The sequence below is a fragment of the Aulonocara sp. 'chitande type north' Nkhata Bay genome, linkage group LG23 (genome assembly GCF_057382095.1).
Source record: "Aulonocara sp. 'chitande type north' Nkhata Bay isolate Kocher_YH1m ecotype deep benthic linkage group LG23, A_spYH_male_GT1.1, whole genome shotgun sequence".
NCBI lineage: Eukaryota > Metazoa > Chordata > Actinopteri > Cichliformes > Cichlidae > Aulonocara > Aulonocara sp. 'chitande type north' Nkhata Bay.
The window spans coordinates 4,589,676-4,610,743 of record NC_141365.1 but is presented as its reverse complement, the minus strand read 5'-3'; the positions used below and the strand labels follow the sequence as shown (position 1 = coordinate 4,610,743).

At 40.7% G+C, this 21,068-nt stretch overlaps 2 protein-coding genes across 2 annotated transcripts; one reads left to right on the top strand and one right to left on the bottom strand.

The window, feature by feature from the left end:
- Window positions 1–7,678: 7,678 nt before the first annotated feature.
- LOC147300974 (cytochrome P450 2J6-like) lies at window positions 7,679–11,983 on the bottom strand. The gene is made up of 9 exons (XM_086283818.1): window positions 11,676–11,983; window positions 11,426–11,588; window positions 11,033–11,182; window positions 10,790–10,950; window positions 9,631–9,807; window positions 9,367–9,508; window positions 8,932–9,119; window positions 8,697–8,838; window positions 7,679–8,498 (listed from the first exon to the last, which is right to left on the bottom strand). Exons 1-9 carry the CDS (start codon window positions 11,877–11,879, stop codon window positions 8,320–8,322), a joined length of 1,506 nt encoding a protein of 501 aa, XP_086139944.1. The 5' UTR covers window positions 11,880–11,983; the 3' UTR covers window positions 7,679–8,319.
- A 1,047-nt stretch (window positions 11,984–13,030) lies between these two features.
- uqcrh (ubiquinol-cytochrome c reductase hinge protein) lies at window positions 13,031–16,136 on the top strand. The gene is made up of 4 exons (XM_086283819.1): window positions 13,031–13,189; window positions 13,492–13,518; window positions 13,854–14,015; window positions 15,909–16,136. The coding sequence occupies exons 1-4, from the start codon at window positions 13,148–13,150 to the stop codon at window positions 15,939–15,941; spliced, it is 264 nt and encodes an 87-aa protein (XP_086139945.1). The 5' UTR covers window positions 13,031–13,147; the 3' UTR covers window positions 15,942–16,136.
- Window positions 16,137–21,068: the final 4,932 nt, after the last annotated feature.

Here is a 21,068-nt window from a genome sequence, read left to right as displayed (position 1 = left end):
AAGTAGGACAAGTACAAAAACAGTGGCTTTAAGAACATGGCCAAATTCATTTTCCTTAATGTTGCAACACTTTTCAGCACAAGGTGGTAGCATAGAGTATTAAAAGTAAAGTTCCAAATAGCAATGCATTAACATTTTGATTAATGTTGCAAATGAATCGATTGCACGATCTGTTATGTTAGGATAATATGCAAAATTCGTTGTTGTCCATAAAGAGCGACCCGGACTGATTAAAAGTGAGATAAAGCAATTTTAAACATCAACACAGAGTTTAAACGATGGGTATTAAAATACAGTGTCTTTGTAACGTCGACGTTGCTTTCACGTTAATCTAACTTGAAACTCATAAACACCGTCTGGATAACGAGACGCCGTCCCAACTCGGAAATCCGACCCTCGGGGGGAGTAGAGGATTGACTTCAAAATAAAATACAGGTCGTTTAAATAAAACAGTTGGAGCTTTGATCTGTGAGTCGAAGTGAAATGTTTTGCTTATCGAGCATTTTGTGTCCTGCCTCTGAAGTATAAAAAGGATCCCAAATTGTGTTGCCACCAAATAATCCGCTTGGATTCGAGGTGGCCTCTAAATAATATGTTAAACGTGCACTCTGTTTAAAATTTGCAATACGTATGTTCACCTTTCCCCAGGCAATGAGTCGACAAAGGTAACGAACTGAAGTTTAATTTTGAAAGTAAAGCAACTGGAAGTCTAGTGTGTGCCTTCGCTAGCCTATTGCCCAGTGCCTTTTGATTGCATAACGTCTCCAAAATCTGAGAAGAAGGCTTAGTTAGGTCCTGTTAGATCTCCAGGGGACCAACAGGCAAATGAGTTATTTGGGGCATTTGAGACAAATTGTGTGTTTTCAATAGAAACCTACATAGATAGTGCCACCTTTAATCCACTGAGTCTTTTTTGGGTATTCCAACCTGACATTTTCTGGCAAATAGTTTCTTTCTCTAACCACTACGTACACCTTTTCTTCAAGTCCTTGTTGATGCAAATATCAGTGCATTCAGGGGCACTGACACTGTCAAGATGACATACTGAAGTTCAAACTGTGTATCACAATGGATAGTAAAGGTTATTTAAGTCTATTTTTAGACAATGTTCCAAAAAGAGAAAATATCAACCTTCAAACACAGTAGTAGAGAGGACATGATTTAGCCACTGGACCTGGGCACGTCACAGTCCCTGAGTCTACCAAGAACTCCTCAAACATACCAAAGTAAGGCATTCTGTAAGTAAGACCTATGAAACAGGACAGTGATCCCAACCACAGCAGCAAAACTACAACAGAATGGTTGAAAAAGTAAATGCGTGAAATGCTGTGTTTATGCACAGGACTTAAGAATTCTGTGTATAAACAAATGCCTGCCAACCTCAGTGAACTAAACACTGTAAATGATTTCTCAGATGTTAATTAGTTACTACTGCTAAAGATGGTTCTACAAGTTCCTGAATGATAGGTTACGCTTAGTTTTTCACAGGTCTGCAGCAAATTCACTGAAAATGTTCTTTTTCACACAACTGTATATATACAAACCGAAATATTTAGAAGAGTAGGGTACAAAAATACATAAACATTATAAACTAGGAAGGACAGATGTGCAAAGTCTGTGAACATAATGTGCAAAGTACACAGCTCAGTGCAATGAATCCAGTGAGCAAACTTTTTAAATCTGGAGTAAATACGTTTAAGTGTGTGTTATGGTTATATCACACACACTCACATATTCAGTTCTTATTTCCAGGGGTACTGGTCCTGATGGGCTACAGCTCCTGGTACAGGGGAGTTTATGTCCATGGTGAAAGGTTCATCTCCAGTATTTCTTACCCACCACATGGTCCTGGCGTTGTACAGGTTTTGAATTGTAGGCAGAAGGCAACTAATGACAAGCAAGGTATGCAGAAGAGCATCTGTGAACACACAGCATGGTGAACCTTGAAGTGGATCGGCTACAGTAGTAGAAGACCACACCATGTGCCATTCCACTCAGCTAAGAACAGAAATCCAAGACTCCAACGTCAAGAGCAGCAGACTATTGAAATCCCAGGAAACAAATACAGCTGTGAGACTGAGCTACCAGCTGGGCAGCAGGCTGAAGTGAGGGTGAGATGGCTGTTATGAAGGGTGGAGAGGATGAAAATGTTACAGCCGGCTCAACAAATTCCAGGGGTCCAGAGGCAACTGAGACCTCCAGTTCGGTCTCTGGGGAAGCCCTGGGGAGAACCTCAGTCTCCATGCGGCCAGACTGAGCCAAAAAGTCATTCGGGTCTGTATGCTCGGAACTCCCTAGCTCCCAGCTTACAGTCTCAGAGGGAATATTTTCTGAGTCTTTGGAGGTACAGCAAACAGTTTCTATTTTCATGTTTACAGGAAGGGAATTTATAGCACCGGCAGAGTCCATTTTACTCACTGTGGCGTCCAGAGCCGCTGGTCCTGAGTCTTCGACCAGTACAGGAGTGAGTGTGGATGTAGTTGAACGCTGCTTGCGAGGACGCCTTCTCCTCCGTGAAGGCGGGGCCGGGTGTATGGAAACTGTCTTCTGCTGTTCATCTGGGTTTTGATTTTCAATGACATGATTAATAGACACAAATGAGTCGGGTTTACTCACTGCGGTGATGAGCGCTGTTGGTCCGTTGCCAGCTGACCGGGCTGAAACCGCAGGAGTGGGTTGAGGCGTAATGGGATGATGGTAGAGAGTGCGGCATGCCTTCCGTAACGGTGGATCAAACGATTGTGCCGCGAGCATCGACGGGAAAGCCCTCCGCCGACGCGTGAAAAACCAAGCGGCTAGAGTCTCTAGGAGAGCGGCCAAACTGTCCCTGCTCGGACCACCCAAGCCAAATAGTTCAAAACTCGAGCTCTCCCTTAACCTAGTGACCAGGTGCCTAAGTTTGTTAATGTCCAGAATGTTCGTGGTGAAGGTAGTGGATGTGAGGTGATGGTCAAGGAACACTACCTGTATGTGTCTCCTGTGTGGATCTACGGCCTGGACTACGCTCCGGCAATAATCCCATAGCTGCGCGAGCGATCTCTCCTCCGTGGCAACTCCTGAGTTTGCTGGGTCCATGGTGGTTGGCTGGCAGACCGTGGGGATGTGAGAAATGAGGACCCAAAATGCAGGACTTGACGCTAAAGGCAGTGCGTTTATTTACAGGGATGAAAATCCAAACAACAATAAATCCCCCGTGCGATCCCGACTCCCGTTCCGTGTCTTCTCCCTTATCCCATGCTCTGTCTCCGTTCCCTGTGTACTGTCCGTGTGCTGCCTCCTGGTCGCCACAATTCCTCCTGAGGAAACACGCATACAAAAGGCAACCGTGAGTACAAAACCTAACGGCAGACTTGCACTAACCTAGATTAGATTAGATTAGATAGAACTTTATTAATCCCTCGGGTGGGTTCCTCTGGGAAATTCGATTTCCAAAAAAGCACAGCACCGACAGAAGTTACAGAGTTACAGAATATTATATATATACACACACACACACACACATACACACACACACACACACACACATATATAATACAGAGACAATATAAATAAAATATACGAAGGGGATAAATAGAATAAATAGGAATAAAAAATAAAAATACAAGTGAATTGCACATTTAAAGTATTGAGGTCTATTGCACTGTTGACTATTTACAAAAGTATTACACAAAAGGTATTGCACAGTGAGGTGAAGAGGCACTACAGCTTAGTTGTTTCCCCCTCCTTTGTCCTCCTGTCTCCCCTCCCTCTCCCCTCCAGAGAGGAGTTAAACAGTCTGATGGCGTGTGGGACAAAGGAGTTTTTAAGTCTGTTAGTTCTTGTCTTTGGGAGAAGCAACCTGTCACTGAACAGACTCTTCTGGTTGTTAATGGCCGTGTGCAGAGGATGCCTAGCATTGTCCATAATGTCCATCAGTTTCTTTAATGTCCTTTTCTCTGCCACTGTCACCAGAGTGTCCAGCTTCATGCCGACCACAGAGCTAGCCCTCCTGATCAGTTTCTCCAGCCTGGATGAGTCCTTCTTTGCTGTGCTGCTCCCCCAGCACACCACAGCATAGAAAAGTACTCCAGCAACCACCGACTGGTAAAACATCCTCAGGAGCTTCCTGCAGATGTTAAAAGACCTCAGCCTCCTGAGGAAGTACAGTCGGCTTTGGGCTTTTTTATACAGGTGCTCTGTGTTGCATGACCAGTCCAGTTTATTGTCCACCCACAGCCCGAGGTACTTGTACTTGTTGACCACCTCCACCTCCTCCTCCTCTATCTGAACCGGCAGTGGACCTGCTCTAGACCTCCCGAAGTCCACAACCAGTTCCTTAGTCTTTGAGGTGTTGAGTTGCAGGTGGTTTGTGTGACTCCATGCGACAAAGTTCCTCACCAGACTTGCACAATACCACCTCTGTTCAAAGATGGCCATTCTTAACTTAACAATGTAGTGTATGCTGTAGAGTTTAGCGAGGAATGCTCAGACCTCTACATTGGAGAAACCAAACAGCCACTTCATAAACGCATGGCACAACATAGAAGAGCCACCTCCACAGGACAAGACTCGGCTGTCCATCTGCATCTAAAGGACAAAGGTCACTCTTTCAAGGATGCCACTGTTCACATTTTGGACAGAGAAGATGGTTTGAAAGAGGAGTGAAAGAAGCCATCTAATGATGATGATGTATACTTTATTGGTCCCCCCTGGGGAAATTCCTCTCTGCATTTAACCCATTCACTCAGTGAAGCAGTGGGCAGCCACTGGGCGCCCGGGGAGCAGTATATAAGGTCGGTACCTTGCTCAGAGGTACCTCAGGGTTGCCGTTGAATGGATTTGAACCCTAAACCTTCCGATCATGGGGTCACCACCCTACCTACTGAGATGTCCCTGCCCCCATCTATGTCCACTGTGAGCGACCACCTTTGAACAGAGGCGGTGACTTACGACACCAACTGTCTGCCATCTATAATCCAGTTTTGAGATCCCTGGGGGCATAGCTGGACTGGCCATCAGGCATACCGGGCATTTGCCCGGTATGCCTGATGGTGATTTTTCGTTTTTATGGGCCGACGTTTTTTTGTTTGTTTTTTTGTAACGTTATAAACAATGAAAGGTGGATTGGTCAATTGGTCATGATTGACTCTGGGCTGGAACAATTACAGCCGATAATGTTGAACTTTAAAGTTCCGTATTTAGGTGTAAAGGAACGCAATTTGCCCCAAACTTCAGCTAGAATGAAAAAAAAGACACAAAGCTGGAGTTATTCTGCGTCTTTACACTGCACTGCTGCCTGTTCTTCTCTCATTTTCTCCCCCTCCCTCTCCTGTTGCTACTTCAATCATGAAACTGATCAATGATCAGCTGATTGGCTTTTCTGTAGTAAGTCCCGTCTCTCTTGTTTGTTTATCGCCCACTTTGCACCAGAAAGAAGAAACCAGCGGACGTCGCGCTAAACAACAGCAGCACGTTTAAGCTTGATCAGCTGTTGTTAGAATTTATTTAACATTACTTTCTAGTATCAGCTGATGTTTGCTGGATCCACAGCCGTAAAGGGGCTGGTCATGATATCGGTTTGGTGAGAGGGAAACATGAAGATGAAACCAGGAGATGTCCTTACTGAATCATCAGAGCTGAATAGGTGATGGAGAAACAGGTTTACCTTTTAGGTGACATGAATGAGTTGAAGGGAAGTTATGAACTGTTTCTGAGAGACAAATAACACCAGGATCCTTTTCTACGTAGCTGACAGCTGGTAACTGTACAGGGGCGGGTCTAGCAAAGTTTTGCCAGGGGTGCAGGTAGGGCATTAACAGGGAGAGGGGGGCACAAGGAAATACTTTTCTTTCTTATTATTATTTAAAATCTCTCGCTTTTATTAAATAATTATCTGAATCTTACAACCAAAGTGATCATCTGATGTAAAATGTATAGAAATCCATTATTGTATTTAGTCAACATTAAGTGTCATGGTCTACGGTGGGTGGCTGGAGTTTCCATTAGGCTCCTGAACTGACCTGGGATCCGCCCCTGGGCAGGGCCAACTCCAGCTCCTGCACACCTGGAGCCTATTGCAGGCTATCAAGCCAGAGGGATTTAAACCACACATCGATGTTCACTCACTGCCAGTTCGTCATCAACCCATGTTGGTAACAGGTCTTGTGTCTCAAGTTCTCGCTGTGATTCATCTTACTAACTAAGACTCTTTTGTGCTACAGTCGCTGTACCCACCCTGGCTCACTCCACCTCCGGACTCGGAATATCTAGTGATCATTTTGGAAATCCCTCTGTGCCTCACCTGCCTGCCCTCCTGCCATCACACTCCATCTGGAGCCCCGGATCTCAGGTCAGCCTTTCCACGCCACTCAGCCTCCCCTGGATCTTCATCATCCCCCTCTCAAACACTCCAGGTCCCTAACTGCAAAGTAAGAATTGCTGCTCTTATACTGGCCACTTCTGAGCTGCCTCCACTACCTGCCTAACTTCTATATCCTCTCCCCTCAGTGTGACTGTTCCCCACTCAGCTCCGTTCCACTTCTCAGGCCTCGTTCCCTCGCCCTAGCCACGTTCCCCTGGGCACGCCACACCAAGGCTCCACGTCTCGTCATTTTCTGTCTTTGCCACGTTTCCCTTTGTTTTGTTCCCCTTGCACTTAACCGTAATAAACTATTAAATCATCTACCGTCTCCGCTCTGGGTTCCTGCACCTGGGTCCTATTCAGTACCGGCCATCCGTCGCCGTGACAGTAAGTCTAATATACCCTAGTAAGCTATAGTACTTTTTCCTTTGAGGAGGTACCATGTGTGCAGTCTGCAATTCTGTTGAAGAAAGATGTTGAATCTATTTAATTACTGTAGAAAAATAATTGGTTTCTGTGCATTTGTTTTACCCTGGCAAAAGATGAAAGTTGATTACGTCGATTAAGCATCATGAGGCGGAGGATTGGGGGTGGTTCCCTATTTTTTTGCTGGGAGTTGGCAACCCTGCTAGTTAGGTATATGTAATTATTGATCAGGTTGTTTGATATTTCCGGTAGGTACTGTTTAAAATACCAGAATTGGGAGGATGGTGTAGGTTTAAGTTTTTTAGATACATATACACCAACAAGATAGTGTACAACACTGTCACACCAGCATTTGTTTTCATAGGCTTTATGGCTTTTCCTATAATACCTGGTGGGCTGGTCTATCGTCAAAATGCCCAGGCTGATTTTTTTGTCCCAGTCCAGTCCTGCCTGGGGGGCCACTCCTACAGGGGTTAAATCTGGGACTCTCCACCATTTGATCCTAGAGTTGAAGAAGCTTCTCAGATGAGAGGTGAAACATCTTCAAGCAACTTAACGAAGTCCAGACGCTTTTCTTTCCAAGCTCCTTAGACCATTCATGAAAGACAAAAACTCTCCATTCATGTCCCACTTAAAATAGTGTTTGAGCTGAAGTCTAGGTGTTTATTTTGCAATAGGAATTTTACTGTCTCTGACTGTTCGAGTGGTTAATTTGATTGATAGATTTGTCCTTCAGATGTAACTAACAGTAATAACTAAAGGTAATAATGCACTTATTGTTAAAGAGGCAAGAGAAATTTCACTGGTGTGTAGTGAAATTCAAATCAAAACATGTGATCAACTATTTGTCACGGCGGGGTGCGCCGATGTGTGTGGAAACAGGACCCAAAAGCAGATGACGACGAGGAGTAGTAAGGTTTTAACGGAAAAGTGATCCTTTAATGATAACGGCAAGGAAAAACCAGGAAACCAAAGCAAACTGTCAAAACACTAAGAAACAAAACACTAAGAGGTACTAAGACCAAAAACTATAACTATAACTGTGGTGGAAACTAACAGGCTAAGGCTAAGGCTATAACTGTAACTCTGGTGAGATAAACAGACGACCCGACAATGGCATGCAGAAAACAAAGGGCTTAAATACATACAAGAGGTGATCAGGGGAAGTGGAGACACACGGGGGAACAGCTGACTGACATAAACCTAATGACAGGACCAGGAGAGGAAAGCTAAATACAATGAACAAAGAACACATGACACTGTCAGAATAAAACAGGAAAAACTAAAACTAAACATGACAACACAAACAGACCTAATACGTGATGAATAATACAAAACCCCAAAACATAGAAAACCCAGGAACAATAACCAATAACTGCCCAAACTAAAGGCAAATAGGAAATAACACAAAACCTAATCACATATCAAAAATGAGAAAAATACAAAAAGAACTCAGAGCGCTGGGTCGGAGACCCAGCCTGTGATACTATTAATCTTGTCATTTTTTTCCTTAAACCTTGAACTGGTAATAAGATCACAAGTGCTGGCAGTTTCTAATGACGTGGGGTTACGCAGATTTCATAATTCTTCGGTGTCAGAGTGAGCCCAAAGCGGTAGTCCATATCAGGCTTCACCCCGGCAGGCATGGAGAATGTGAAGTGCTGCATGAAGGAGGTGAAGAAGAGGAAAAGCTCCATCTTGGCCAGGTTCTCTCCAAGACACACCCGCTTACCTGAGACAAGACACTGACATTAGTCCTAGATTTCCTTTGGATGACTGTGCACAGATTAGTTGCCGATTTTATAGAAGGACCTACGATCCCTTTTTGTCCTTCACTAATCATCTCTTCAACAGCACAGTGTATACTTAAAGAGGCTGCTGAAAAATCTTGCACAGACATTAATAAAATATCTACAGAGTCGTTCCTTACCAAGAGAGAAAGGCAGAAAAGCTGCTCGTTTCACAAACTTGCACTCCTCATTCAGAAAGTGATTTGGATTGAAGGTGTGAGGCGTCTCCCACTCTTTCTTGTCAAACAGCACAGATGTCAAATTGGGAATTACTATAACTCCCTGGCAATTGGAATAATGGTAAATAAAACACACAAAATGAAATATGACATAAACCATGTTTGTCTTTTACTGAAAATTGGTTTGAGCAATGACCTTTGGGACTGTGTAGCCCCCCAGCTCGACATCTCTGTTGGTGACATGCGGCACGCCAAGAGGAGCTATGTTTCCAATCCTCTGGATCTCATGGATAACAGCATCAGTGTAAGGCAGGTTTGCACGGTCCTCCATTGAAGGCTGTCTGGACTCTCCAATCTCTCTGTCTATCTCAGCCTGTACCTTTTCTGTGCAAAAGACAAAAGAAAACAGTATTTCAGCAATGAAATTTACAGCGTAGTGCAACAGCGCTGATTATTAAAGAGATTTGTGCACCATTGCACAATACATTATACATCTAAAAAGCTGAGTATAACCTGGAAATAGTAAAGTTTACACTTAAGAAATTATGACCAGAATGTTCCTTTAGTGCCACACATGTCCAGATTATTTAATAAAAACAGAGAGCTTTCCAGGCCTGGTCAATACTCTTACCCTGAATCTCAGGATATTTTGCCATGTAGAGGAAAGCCCAGCGCAGGGTGGTGGATGTGGTTTCAGATCCAGCCACAAAAAGATCCAAAACACAAATAACCAGATTTTCCTCATCAAAAGTGTTGTCGTCCTGCCCCTTATTCTGAAAATACATGCAAACACACATTTTAAAACATTGGAAATGATTTAAAAAAGTGCCTTTATTGGCAGTGTTACCTGAATTACATGGCAATTTATAATGGCAAATTAAGCCTAATCTCCTACCATTTGAATCTCACTGAGGTAACAATCAATGTAGTCACGTGTTTCTGAGGGATCCCAGGTCTTCTTGTGCTCATTTAGCTCTACTCGTATGAAATCCTTCACTTCATTCCACATCTGCCCGACACTCTGATGTGGACCTGGTAAACGTCTCATCAGTACAGGAAATGCATTGTAGATCTACAAACGGAAACAGATTGGAACAATACATTCACGTTAGTGCAAATGCCATGCCTCAGTCTAAATAAACTACTGGAAAGTACAGCACCAGTCAAAAGTTTGGTTAATAATACAGAACCAGACTCAGGGAGGGGCAGCCAAAAAAGTGGACATATTATAAGAGTTTTATTAAGTCATATTTCCACTTTGTGATCCAAAGGTCCCAAAATTTTGTATGCTATACATTTTTCTTATGAATTGAATATTAACTGCAAACTCAAACTCAATCATTTTATAGGTTTCTGAATAAAATACATGTTTTTTCTTAAAGTTCTGATGGTGGAGAGACATGCTGGGAAAAAGATTACTTGTTCTTTCTAACCTTTTGTTGAAAATGTGTGCTAAGCTGTTAACCAAGCAACAATTTGGTTTTTGGCAACAGTGTTGCGGGATTTCTAATCATGCTTACCAAGCAAAATAAAACAGTGGTGGTCAAAAGAAAGAGGAAGAGACAAGACTCCAGGATGAATATAGCATCATGACTTTGGATTTGAGCATTGCTGTCAGTGATTTTGCTGAGTACAAAACCTAAAAGATAAAGTTCTGATTGGGGGAATCGTTTGTCTTTGTGTGTGTGTGTGTTTTTTTAAAGTGTTTTTCTTTATTGCTAGTGTAAAAATGTGTCCATCAATATAAAACCTCTATAGCTTCATCTATACAGTTTGGATATTCTCTCCTACTCTGCATGTCACTGCTCAGTGTTAATTTCCTGTTTGTTATCACCTCTTTTCTCGCCTAAAAGGTGACTATTTTTCTTTTACTGCGTCAGACACTTCAGTACGTATGCTTCTAGTAGTGAGGAGACTTAATATTAATAAACTTTACATACCTGTGTTGAAAAAGATCATTCACTGACATTTAAAAAAAACATTCCTGTAAGGAATAAATGGCAGAGCTGTGGCCCGTGAATTTAGGATGTGATCAGTATATTTAAATGCTGTACCTGTCCCCAAATGGAGCCTTCAATCTGGAATCCTTTATCAAACAGTTGCATCATTTTAATGAACTTCTCTTCACTGTACTCAAAGCGATGGCCAAACACCAGGGAGCAGATGATGTTGGAGACAGCATTGTTAAGGATGAGGTGTGGATCGAATGGCTTACCTCCAGAATAGAAGAGAAACTTTTATGTAAATTTATGTGAATCTGTTCATTCTAAAAGTCTTACCGTGAAATAAGCACGTACCTTTATAGCTTCTGATGTTTTTTGCACAATATGTAAATTCATCCAGGACCACAGATTCAAGTGACTTCTTGCCAAATCCAAACTGTCTAAGGGTCGAAAGTGCAAAGCGTCTCTGCTGCTTCCAGAGGTTTCCACTACTGGCAATGACACCTGATCAGAAAAAGAGCAGGGACAGCAAACTTCTCAACTATAAAAAAGAAGGTTGTGTTTTAGGACTATATAACCACTTCTCTATTCTTATCCCTAACTCCTTTCTTAAAGTTAAATTTGAAGCAACCAAACCGAGAGTCTTTGGGCAAACCAGAATAATACAACTGGTTCTGGGTAAGGCCAAAAACCTTAAAAGTTTAAACTATCAAACTTTGTATCTGTGTTGATCTTTAGTACCCTTACCTAGTCTGTGTGCTCTATCAATCTGTAAAGGAAGGTCCGGGCGGTCCGCCAGGCTGTCTCCCTGCGTCACTAGAGCTTCTTTCAGAATATCAAACCCGTTTAAAACCACCATCCGTTCCTGCCCCATCCGTAGACTGTACACATTTCCATATCTCTCTGCTAACTGGCAAAGGATTTATCAAAGAAGATACACACAAGGCTTGAGATGAAAATATGAGTTAATAAGTAAAATTTTAAGATTCACAGGTACCTGTGTCATACTCTCATGGGCCCTGTTCTGATCTATAGTGAATAGGTTGCCCATAATTGGAAGACCCCGGGGTCCTGGAGGATAGCCTGCTGGCCGACGATTCTTAATATAGTCTGCAGTGATGATGAAAACTGCAGCGAAGAGCAGCAGACTCTTGAGATCCCAGGAAACATAGGTTCCAATTACAGAAATGATTGAATCCATTCTGTAAATACAGTCACTGTACGTGGGTACGATTTCTCCTGTAAGACAGATGACTCAGTCTGAGAGTAGGCAACAAGTGCTATCACTGCAGTGAGGGCGAAGCTCAGTATTACTATCACTTGGTAAAGCAAATAAAGTTTACTCTGAACTCTGGCCTTATTTCATGGAGAAAAAAGGATGTGAAAAACATTTTTAATCTAGGTTGCTAAAATCAAGTATTGTTGCTCAACAGTAGAGAATCTTTTTGGCTTGAGGGTGGCTTGATTAGATTTAAGAAATAGCCAAACTTTAATACTTCAGTTCTTATTTTTACCACTTTAAAACTGCTATCTTTGGGGCAACACTAACATACACAGAAAAAAAAATGCTTATTGGAATCTTGAAAATGAGTTTGTAGTTTTGCCATTTGACAGAGTGGAAGATGTGAGATTTTTAAAGCCTTGCATGATCATAAAACGACATGTTTTCACAACCAACCATGGTCAAATCTGCGTTTCTTCAAGGCTGACTTTTAAATGTACCAAAACTAAAATCCTGTTTCCATTCCATGAGAACTTTGCTTGGTTTGTATTTGCCATTAAGCTTTCATTTCAGAAGAGTTCTGGGAAAGCCAGTGGTGTTCTTCTCACCTTATTTAACAAACTAACTCTATTTCATATTGTTGAAACAGGAAAGCAACTCAGATGACCCATTTGAAGCAAAAAACTCTAAAGGGAACAAAGGAAGAACAAAGTACTCAAAAAAGGGCTTTAAGAACGTGGCCAAATTCATAATGTAGTACCACTTCCTAACACACGATGGTAGTATAGAGTGTAACAATTTTTAAGTCGTCGTGCATTAAAAATTTGGCTCATGTTTCAAATAAATGAATTGCATTATCTGTTATATGGGTTTAAAAACAAATAAGTGGCTTTGTAATGTGCACCTTGCGTTCACATCTTAAAACTGATAAAACTCGGATATCCTACCCTCGGGGGAAGTAGATGATTAACTTCAAAATAAAACATATGTCATTTAAATAAATACTTGGAACTTTCAATGTAAAACGTCTGTGAGTCGAGGCGAAACTTTGGCATGTTTGCGTATCGAGCAAAAAAAAGGATTCCAAGTTCTGTTCCAAGTTCAGGCAATGATCGAAGAGCAGTTTGATTTTGAAAGTTAAGCAACCGGAAGTGTTTGCCTTCGTTAGCTTATTAGCTCGTATGACCTGGTGTGTCCTCCAATATCTGAGATTTGACAGCTAGCTGATTCAAGGATAAGACCAGATCATGGTTTTCGAGGAGAAAAGGATCACGAACGGAGAACCAGAGGTTCTTAGTATTTGTTACAGATACGAATTCGTAAGCTAGTGACGTTTGACGTTCAGCTTATAGGCTAATACACCGAGGCTAACTACGATGCATCCTTAGTTGACATTAGCATTAGCCAACCTCTCTATACATCTCTGTTCAGAATAAGATTAAAGGTTAATTAACGCAGTAGAATCAAATCGCAGTCAGTGATAATAATGACGGACTAACTGGTGAAGATGAATCGATACAAAAGCAATTGATAACAATTTCTCGAGGGTGGTGGTTTATTGGTGTTATTAATTTGGTCTTGTGTATTTCAGGAGGAGGAAGAAGAGGAAGAGATGGTGGTATGTTAATTAAATAACCTTAACAGAATCAAAGTATATATCCCATTATGACTGATGGTTTTATTTTGGTCTTTACTGAACAAAACCAATTTAAAAAAACAAAAAGTGATAATTTACTTTGTCATTTGATATTTGAAAAAAATGTGTGGCAGTTTTCCCGTATATAAAAAGAAAACAAAAACAAACCACCCACTTCATGGATTTTTTTTTTCTTTCCAAATGGACTTTCCTTTTTTCCTCAGCTATATGGCATTGCACTCATTTGGACACTGACACTGGCATATGTGTCTCTTATTGAAAGCCAGTTGCTTTGAGTGTTAAACTTTCTCCTTCAGGATCCTATTGAATCACTGCGGCAGAAGTGTGCGGAGACAGAACACTGCATTCACAACTGGGAACGTCTGGAGCAATGTGAGACCAGAGTTGGCTCCCGGTCTTCAACGGAGGAGGACTGTACCGAGGAGCTGTTTGACTTCCTACATGCTCGAGACCACTGTGTAAGTGTGCCGTTAGGCAGCTGTACCAGACAGAAAGACTAAAAAAAAAACACTGACAAAAGAGCAGGTGTTCTCAGTCCCTCGTTTCTTTATGTTTTGTTTTCAAAGAGTCGATGTCAAGTGGCTTTATTGTCACGTCAACCATGTGCTGTGGTACAGTACACAGTGAAGTGAGACAGCATTCCTCCAAGACCATGGTGCTATGTATAACATATAACAGACAATCAACAGAGGACTACATAAAGTGCAAGTGTACAAAAATTGCAAAATAAAGAAAACAAAACAAAAACGGTGCAATAGAAAAGTGCAACAATGACAGTGGGTTGTGCTAAAAGACTGAGCATTTTACAAACAGTAACTTAAAAAAGGCATGTGTGTATGAGATTTTGCAGATAAGTGCTTGATATAGAGTGTGTGTGTGTGTGTGTGTGTGTGTGTGTGTGTGTGTGTGTGTGTGTGTGTTCTGTTTTCGGTTTTATTTGTCATATGCAAGTTAGCACAGGGTCAACATTGCAATGAAATGTGTTTGATGAGCAGCAGTCACTCAGTAGCATGATACAGTAGGAGAAAATATAATAAAATAAAATAATAAAAAAAATAGTAAGGAGCAAAATATTAGAGAGACATGGTAAAAGAGAAAAGATGACTAAATATATATGTATCTATAAATATATGTACACTAGTGATTAAATAAGAAAATCTTGAAAAGAAATATGACGGGAGGGCAGATGGGATATTGCACAGGAATGAGCAGCAGAAAATTACAGTATTGCACTTTTAAATATAAATATCGATAACAATAAAGTGAAGTGACCAGTGCAGTTTAAACAGAGTACTTGTGAAGCTGCAGGGTAGCTTCTGAGTGCTGTGTTGTGTGTTTAAGTGTTGTGGTTGATGTGTCGTATGGCTTGGTAAAAACTGTTTTTAAGTCTTTTGTGTGTGTGTGTGTGTGTGTGTGTGTGTGTGTGTGTGTGTGTGTGTGTGTGTCAGTCCAGTCACTGAGTGTTCAGGAGTCTGAAAAATCAAAGTGAGGGTGTCAGAATCTTTCAAGTGATTTTGAGCAGTAGTTCTCAAAGCCCTTTCAGTAAGTATTGGGAGTTATTAAAAGTTACTTAAAGAAATTATAGAAAACCTTGCCTAACAGAGTTCAGGCTGTGTTGAATAATAAAGGTGGGCATACCTAAGTTTGACTTTGAAGTTTGTTAGAATTGTAAAAACTGTTCTTTTATCATAATAAATGCTAATAGCTGCTTAGGCTGTCTTATTATTTAATAGAAAATAAATAACAACCCCCAAAGTTGTTGTTACTTTAAGAATGCTCTTGGAGGAATTTTTAAATCTTTAGACAGTGTTTCCACCTCCACTGTCTGTCTCAAGAACTGCTGTTCTCCAGTTTCAAGTTGATCTATAACCAATTGTAGTTGATTGAGCAATCTGGATTGTGATAATAAACTAAACTAATAAATAGACCTGGCCTTTGGTTTTATGACTGAGCTCCATGTTTTGCTCTGTATGAGTGCAAACCTGAAAGTGAGTGGTATTATGATGTGTAAAGTAGGACTGCTTTTACTCTTGAAGACATTTTTGATCTCCTGAAGGCTTAGATAAATGTGACTGAAGGGAGATTTTTATCAGAAATCATAGAGCTAATCATCATTACATTTTTACTCAACATTTGCAAGCAAAGCTGCAGTCCCTCATACATGAAGTTAACTTTAGCTTACCATGGCAATATGACACACCTTTATCTGGCAGTTGCCAACATAAGAGCAACATATACAAGAAACTATCCATTTGTATGGCCTACATGTAAGAGCAGTAACTTAAGTGATATGAAATGTCTGTGTTGTTTGTTTGCACTGATGAATTATTTGTTGTATGTCTTCTCTACAGGTGGCACATAAATTGTTCCATTCTGTCAAATGAAGCTCTCAGTAACTGACCACTGGCTAATGGCTTTCTTCACATATTGTATCGTAAGAAGAACTTGGAGTAAAATACATCCATTTGTGGATCTACTGTATGTTGTAACTTGAAGTGTATACATTATCTGCTCATGTAAAAAAGTATTTAACATGTCTGAGTCAACATTTCATTAAAGATGATGACTTAAACATCTTACCATCTGCCCCATGGTGATTTTTTTTTTTTTTAAATATATATTTTTTTACAATATGATAAAATCTCTGCTTTTCTACAGTCACTGGTAAATACTTGCTGAAATGTTCTTTCAGCAAGCCAGCTCCGCCAACAAGTCAACTACTGATATCCCAACTATGATGGCCACATCAGTTCTGTTTTACACAAACAGTGGTGCCGCTGTTCTGACAAAACGTCCTACTTTGGCAAAACGTCCTGCTGTAAGTAGTTTATGCACATTTCTGCTGTCAGTAGGTATGACGGTTTGCCACTGAACTTTGCCCATCAGAGTATGCTTGTAGCTTATAATTATAAAGCCAGGACGGGTTGCCACTAAATTTTAGCCGTTAAAGTATGCTTGTAGGTCACATTCACAAAGGTAGGATGGTTTGCCACTTAATTTTAGCTGTTAAAGTATGCTTGTACGTCACATTTGAAAAGGTAGGACAGTTTGGCACTTAATTTTACGTTAGTAGCTTATATTTGCATAGGTATGACGGTTCGCCACTGAATTTCGTGTTGTGCGCATGCGTAGAAACAACGGGTAGGATTGTTTGTCAGGTAGGATGGATTCCCAGAACACCGCCGCAGCTCCATGCCATTCATACCACTTTTGAGAGCACAAGTACTTGCTGCTGTATTCTCCACCAGTTAGACAAAATCAAGGAGAAGTCAACCCCAGAAGCAAAGAAATCACTTTTTTTTTTTTTTTTTTTTTTTCTCCAGGTCTCTTTTTTTTTTCTTTTTTTTTCAAACTATTGCAGTAACTTTATCTGCATTGCCTTTGAATGTCTGAGCTTCTGTATTGTTATATCATCAAAATCCTGGTAAAAAATGTAATGAATCTACAGTACAGTAAAGGTTAATGATTAAACCTTCACTTAAAAAGCATCTCTAGACCCAGCAGTCTTAGCTAATTATAGGCCAATCTCCAACCTTCCTTTCATATCAAAAATCCTTGAAAGAGTAGTTGTCAAACAGCTAACAGATCATCTGCAGAGGAATGGTTTATTGGAAGAGTTTCAGTCAGGTTTCAGAGCTCATCACAGCACAGAAACAGCTTTAGTGAAGGTTACAAATGATCTTCTTATGGCCTCTGACAGTGGACTCATCTCTGTGCTTGTCCTGCTAGACCTCAGTGCAGCGTTTGATACTGTTGACTATAATCGATTAGAGCGATTAGAACATGCTGTAGGTATTACAGGTACTGCACTGCAGTGGTTTGTATCATATCTATCTAATAGACTCCAGTTTGTGCATGTAAATGGAGAGTCCTCTTCACACACTGAGGTTAATTATGGAGTTCCACAGGGTTCAGTGCTAGGACCAATTCTGTTTACATTATACATGCTTCCCTTAGGCAGCATCATTAGAAGACATAGCATACATTTACACTGCTATGCAGATGACACCCAGCTCTATCTGTCCATGAAGCCAGATAACACACACCAATTAGTTAAACTGCAGGAATGTCTTAAAGACATAAAGACCTGGATGGCCGCTAACTTTCTGCTTCTTAATTCAGATCAAACTGAGGTTATTGTACTCGGCCATGAAAATCTTAGAAATATGGTATCTAAGCAGATTCTTACTCTGGATGGCATTACCTTGGCCTCCAGTAACACTGTGAGGAACCTTGGAGTCATTTTTGACCAGGATATGTCCTTCAACGCACATATTAAACAAATATGTAAGACTGCGTTCTTCCATTTGCGCAACATCTCTAAAGTTAGAAATATCCTGTCTCAGAGTGACGCTGAAAAACTAGTTCATGCATTTATTACTTCCAGGCTGGACGACTGTAATTCATTATTATCAGGATGTCCAAAAAACTCCCTGAAAAGCCTTCAGCTGATCCAAAATGCTGCAGCAAGAGTCCTGACAGGGACTAGAAAGAGAGAGCAGATTTCTCCTGTTTTGGCTTCCTGTTAAATCCAGAATTCAAAATCCTGCTCCTCACATACAAGGTCTTAAATAATCAGGCCCCATCTTATCTTAATGACCTTGTAGTACCATATCACCCTATTAGAGCACTTTGCTCTCACTCTGCAGGCCTACTTGTTGTTCCTAGAGTATTTAAAAGTAGAATGGGAGGCAGAGCCTTCAGTTTTCAGGCCCCTCTTCTGTGGAACCAGCTTCCAGTTTGGATTCAGGAGACAGACACTATCTCTACTTTCAAGATTAGGCTTCAAACTTTCCTTTTTGCTAAAGCATATAGTTAGGGCTGGACCAGGTGACCCTGAATCCTCCCTTAGTTATGCTGCAATAGACGTAGGCTGCCGGGGATTCCCATGATGCATTGAGTTTTTCCTTTCCAGTCACCTTTCTCAGTCACTATGTGTTAACAGACCTTTCTGCATTGAATCATATCTGTTATTAACCTCTGTCTCTCTTCCACAGCATGTCTTTATCCTGTCTTCCTTCTCTCTCCCCAACCGGTTGCAGCAGTTGGCCCCGCCCCTCCCTGAGCCTGGTTCTGCCGGAGGTTTCTTCCTGTTAAAAGGGAGTTTTTCTTTCCCACTGTCGCCAAGTGCTTGCTATATAAATAAAATTGAATTGAATAATGATTGTACACTCGTGTCTTCAGCTTCTATATTACCTTATAAAAATGTAGATGCACATTGCTGCTTGAAATGGCAGCAAAACATATCTTGGGCCAGCAGATGCCGAGCAACTTTTGGTATCCAGCAGATAAGAAACATGTACTCATGTGGACATCTGCATGAACCCCCATGCTCACCAGCTGATGACAAAATTTATGTCACTTTGATCCACTCACACCATAGCAATGTCATATCCACCAAGGCAGTTATGGTGGAAGACTAATGTAAGACCTGAACCCAAAAGTATATTTTGAATAATTTGATTGGTTTGAAGAGAGGAAGCCTTAATGTGCTGATTGGATTAGATTCTTACTTGATTTTTTCCAGAAGGAAGGCAGCAACGGGTGTGACTTTTTAGAGTTCCTTAAGTAGGCAGAGACAGCGGGGGCTTGACAGGCAGGTGATTATGACTGGTAAATATTTAGTAATTCCTTTCCAAAGAACATGGACCATAAAAACCTGTCTTTGATGGTATGATGAGAATTAGGTGTGAAGGCTAAAGGGCAGGAACCCAAAAGACTACACCAGCAGGCGCAGACCAAGGCAAGGCACATGCTATCTTTGTTGTAAGTGATCACCACGGTGATTCTACTTCAGAATTAAAGTATCCGTGTACTTTAATGTGGTTTCAGCCACTGCAGTAGCACATCTGTCCTAGGCTTTGTAGATCTCATGGTTGGATGTTTCCTATTACTCTGTGCATATTGTTGAAGTCAGCCTTCTTATGTTTCCTTAAAAAGTGGAGTCATTTCTGAATTTTCTTAAGAAATGTGATAGTCATGTGATACCAGGGAACCTACAGTATAGCTGTTCGTCTGCTGCATTTCAGTTTCAATAATATAAAAATTTTTAAAGAATGTCCAATAGCCGGTGACCCACCAATGGTGTCAGAGAAGTTTTCTTTCTCAGCCAGCTGCATGTTTACTTCATGTCATCCCCCACATTCCCTGTCACGTTCAACTGCTTGTATTTGATTTTCCCTTAAGAAATCACTAGGGTGTATCAAAAATAATCTGAGTTAATGAGTATTATTGTTAAATATTTTTAATAAAATGCCATTTTCTCTGGAATGTTAATAACCATTCATTTACAAACACAACAAAAGTCTAACTTAACTTTAACAAAGTTTTTTGTTAGAAAAAAATCAAATTGTTACGTGCTTAAATTTACACAAAATGTCAGAGATCTGCACTGTCATGAACAAACATTGAAACCTAATTTTTCATGATTTATTGGGCCATTTTTGACTACTTTTGATTTTACATTTGTATCTCACCTTCAAATTGTTTTATTTATTTGTACAACCATTTAAAAATACTACTATAACTAAAATGAGAGAAGAATCAAGTGTCACAATAAGATGCCCCACAAGTAAAAAAGAAAATTACTTGTCTGCCACGAACACCACAGGCATAAACCTGCAGGCCTGACAGCAGGAGGTGTAACACTCCTCTGATTTTCCACCTGGAGACAGTGTTTACCAATCTGCCTGTGTGACATTCATTAGTACCCTCACTGACACACAAAACAGAGCAAGGAATACACTACACACTAAGTTCAACACAACACACTAACTATACACTCCACGCTAAATGTCACAAATCTCTCACATCTCAAAACTCGCTATCGATCTCTCTCTCTCTCTCGTTGCTGTCACTCCCAAAACTTCCCCTAAACAACCAAATCATGTGTTGCAATTTTTTTTATTGGTCGACATAGTACGTTTCCACCAATAGGAAAGAGGTGGCTTTTTACCTTTCTTTAATTTTTTTTTATTTTATTTTTTATTATAACTCTGGATTTTGTGGCCTGTCATTAAAATTTAGAAACTGATGTATACTTTGAAATCCGAACTTTCAACACGAGCTGAAATAGAGACTCAGCGTGACTGCAGCTTGTTGTTATGTCAGCTTAAATCAGTCATGTGATTTGGAGGTGCGGCGTGTCCTGTGACCCCAGACGATTAATGACACTCACCTTCATTCCATTTCCACAGTGTAACAACCAACCACCTGTGCCAAATCTGAAATAAGATAAGATAAGATAAGATAGAACTTTATTAATCCCTCGGGTGGGTTCCTCTGGGAAATTCGATTTCCAAAAAGCACAGCACCGACAGAGTTACAGAATATTATATATATATATACACACACACACATACACACACATATATAAATACAGAGACAAATATAAATAAAATATACGAAGGGGATAAATAGAATAAATAGGAATAAAAATAAAAATACAAGTGAATTGCACATTTCAAGTATTGAGTCTATTGCACCGTTGACTATTTACAAAAAGTATTGCA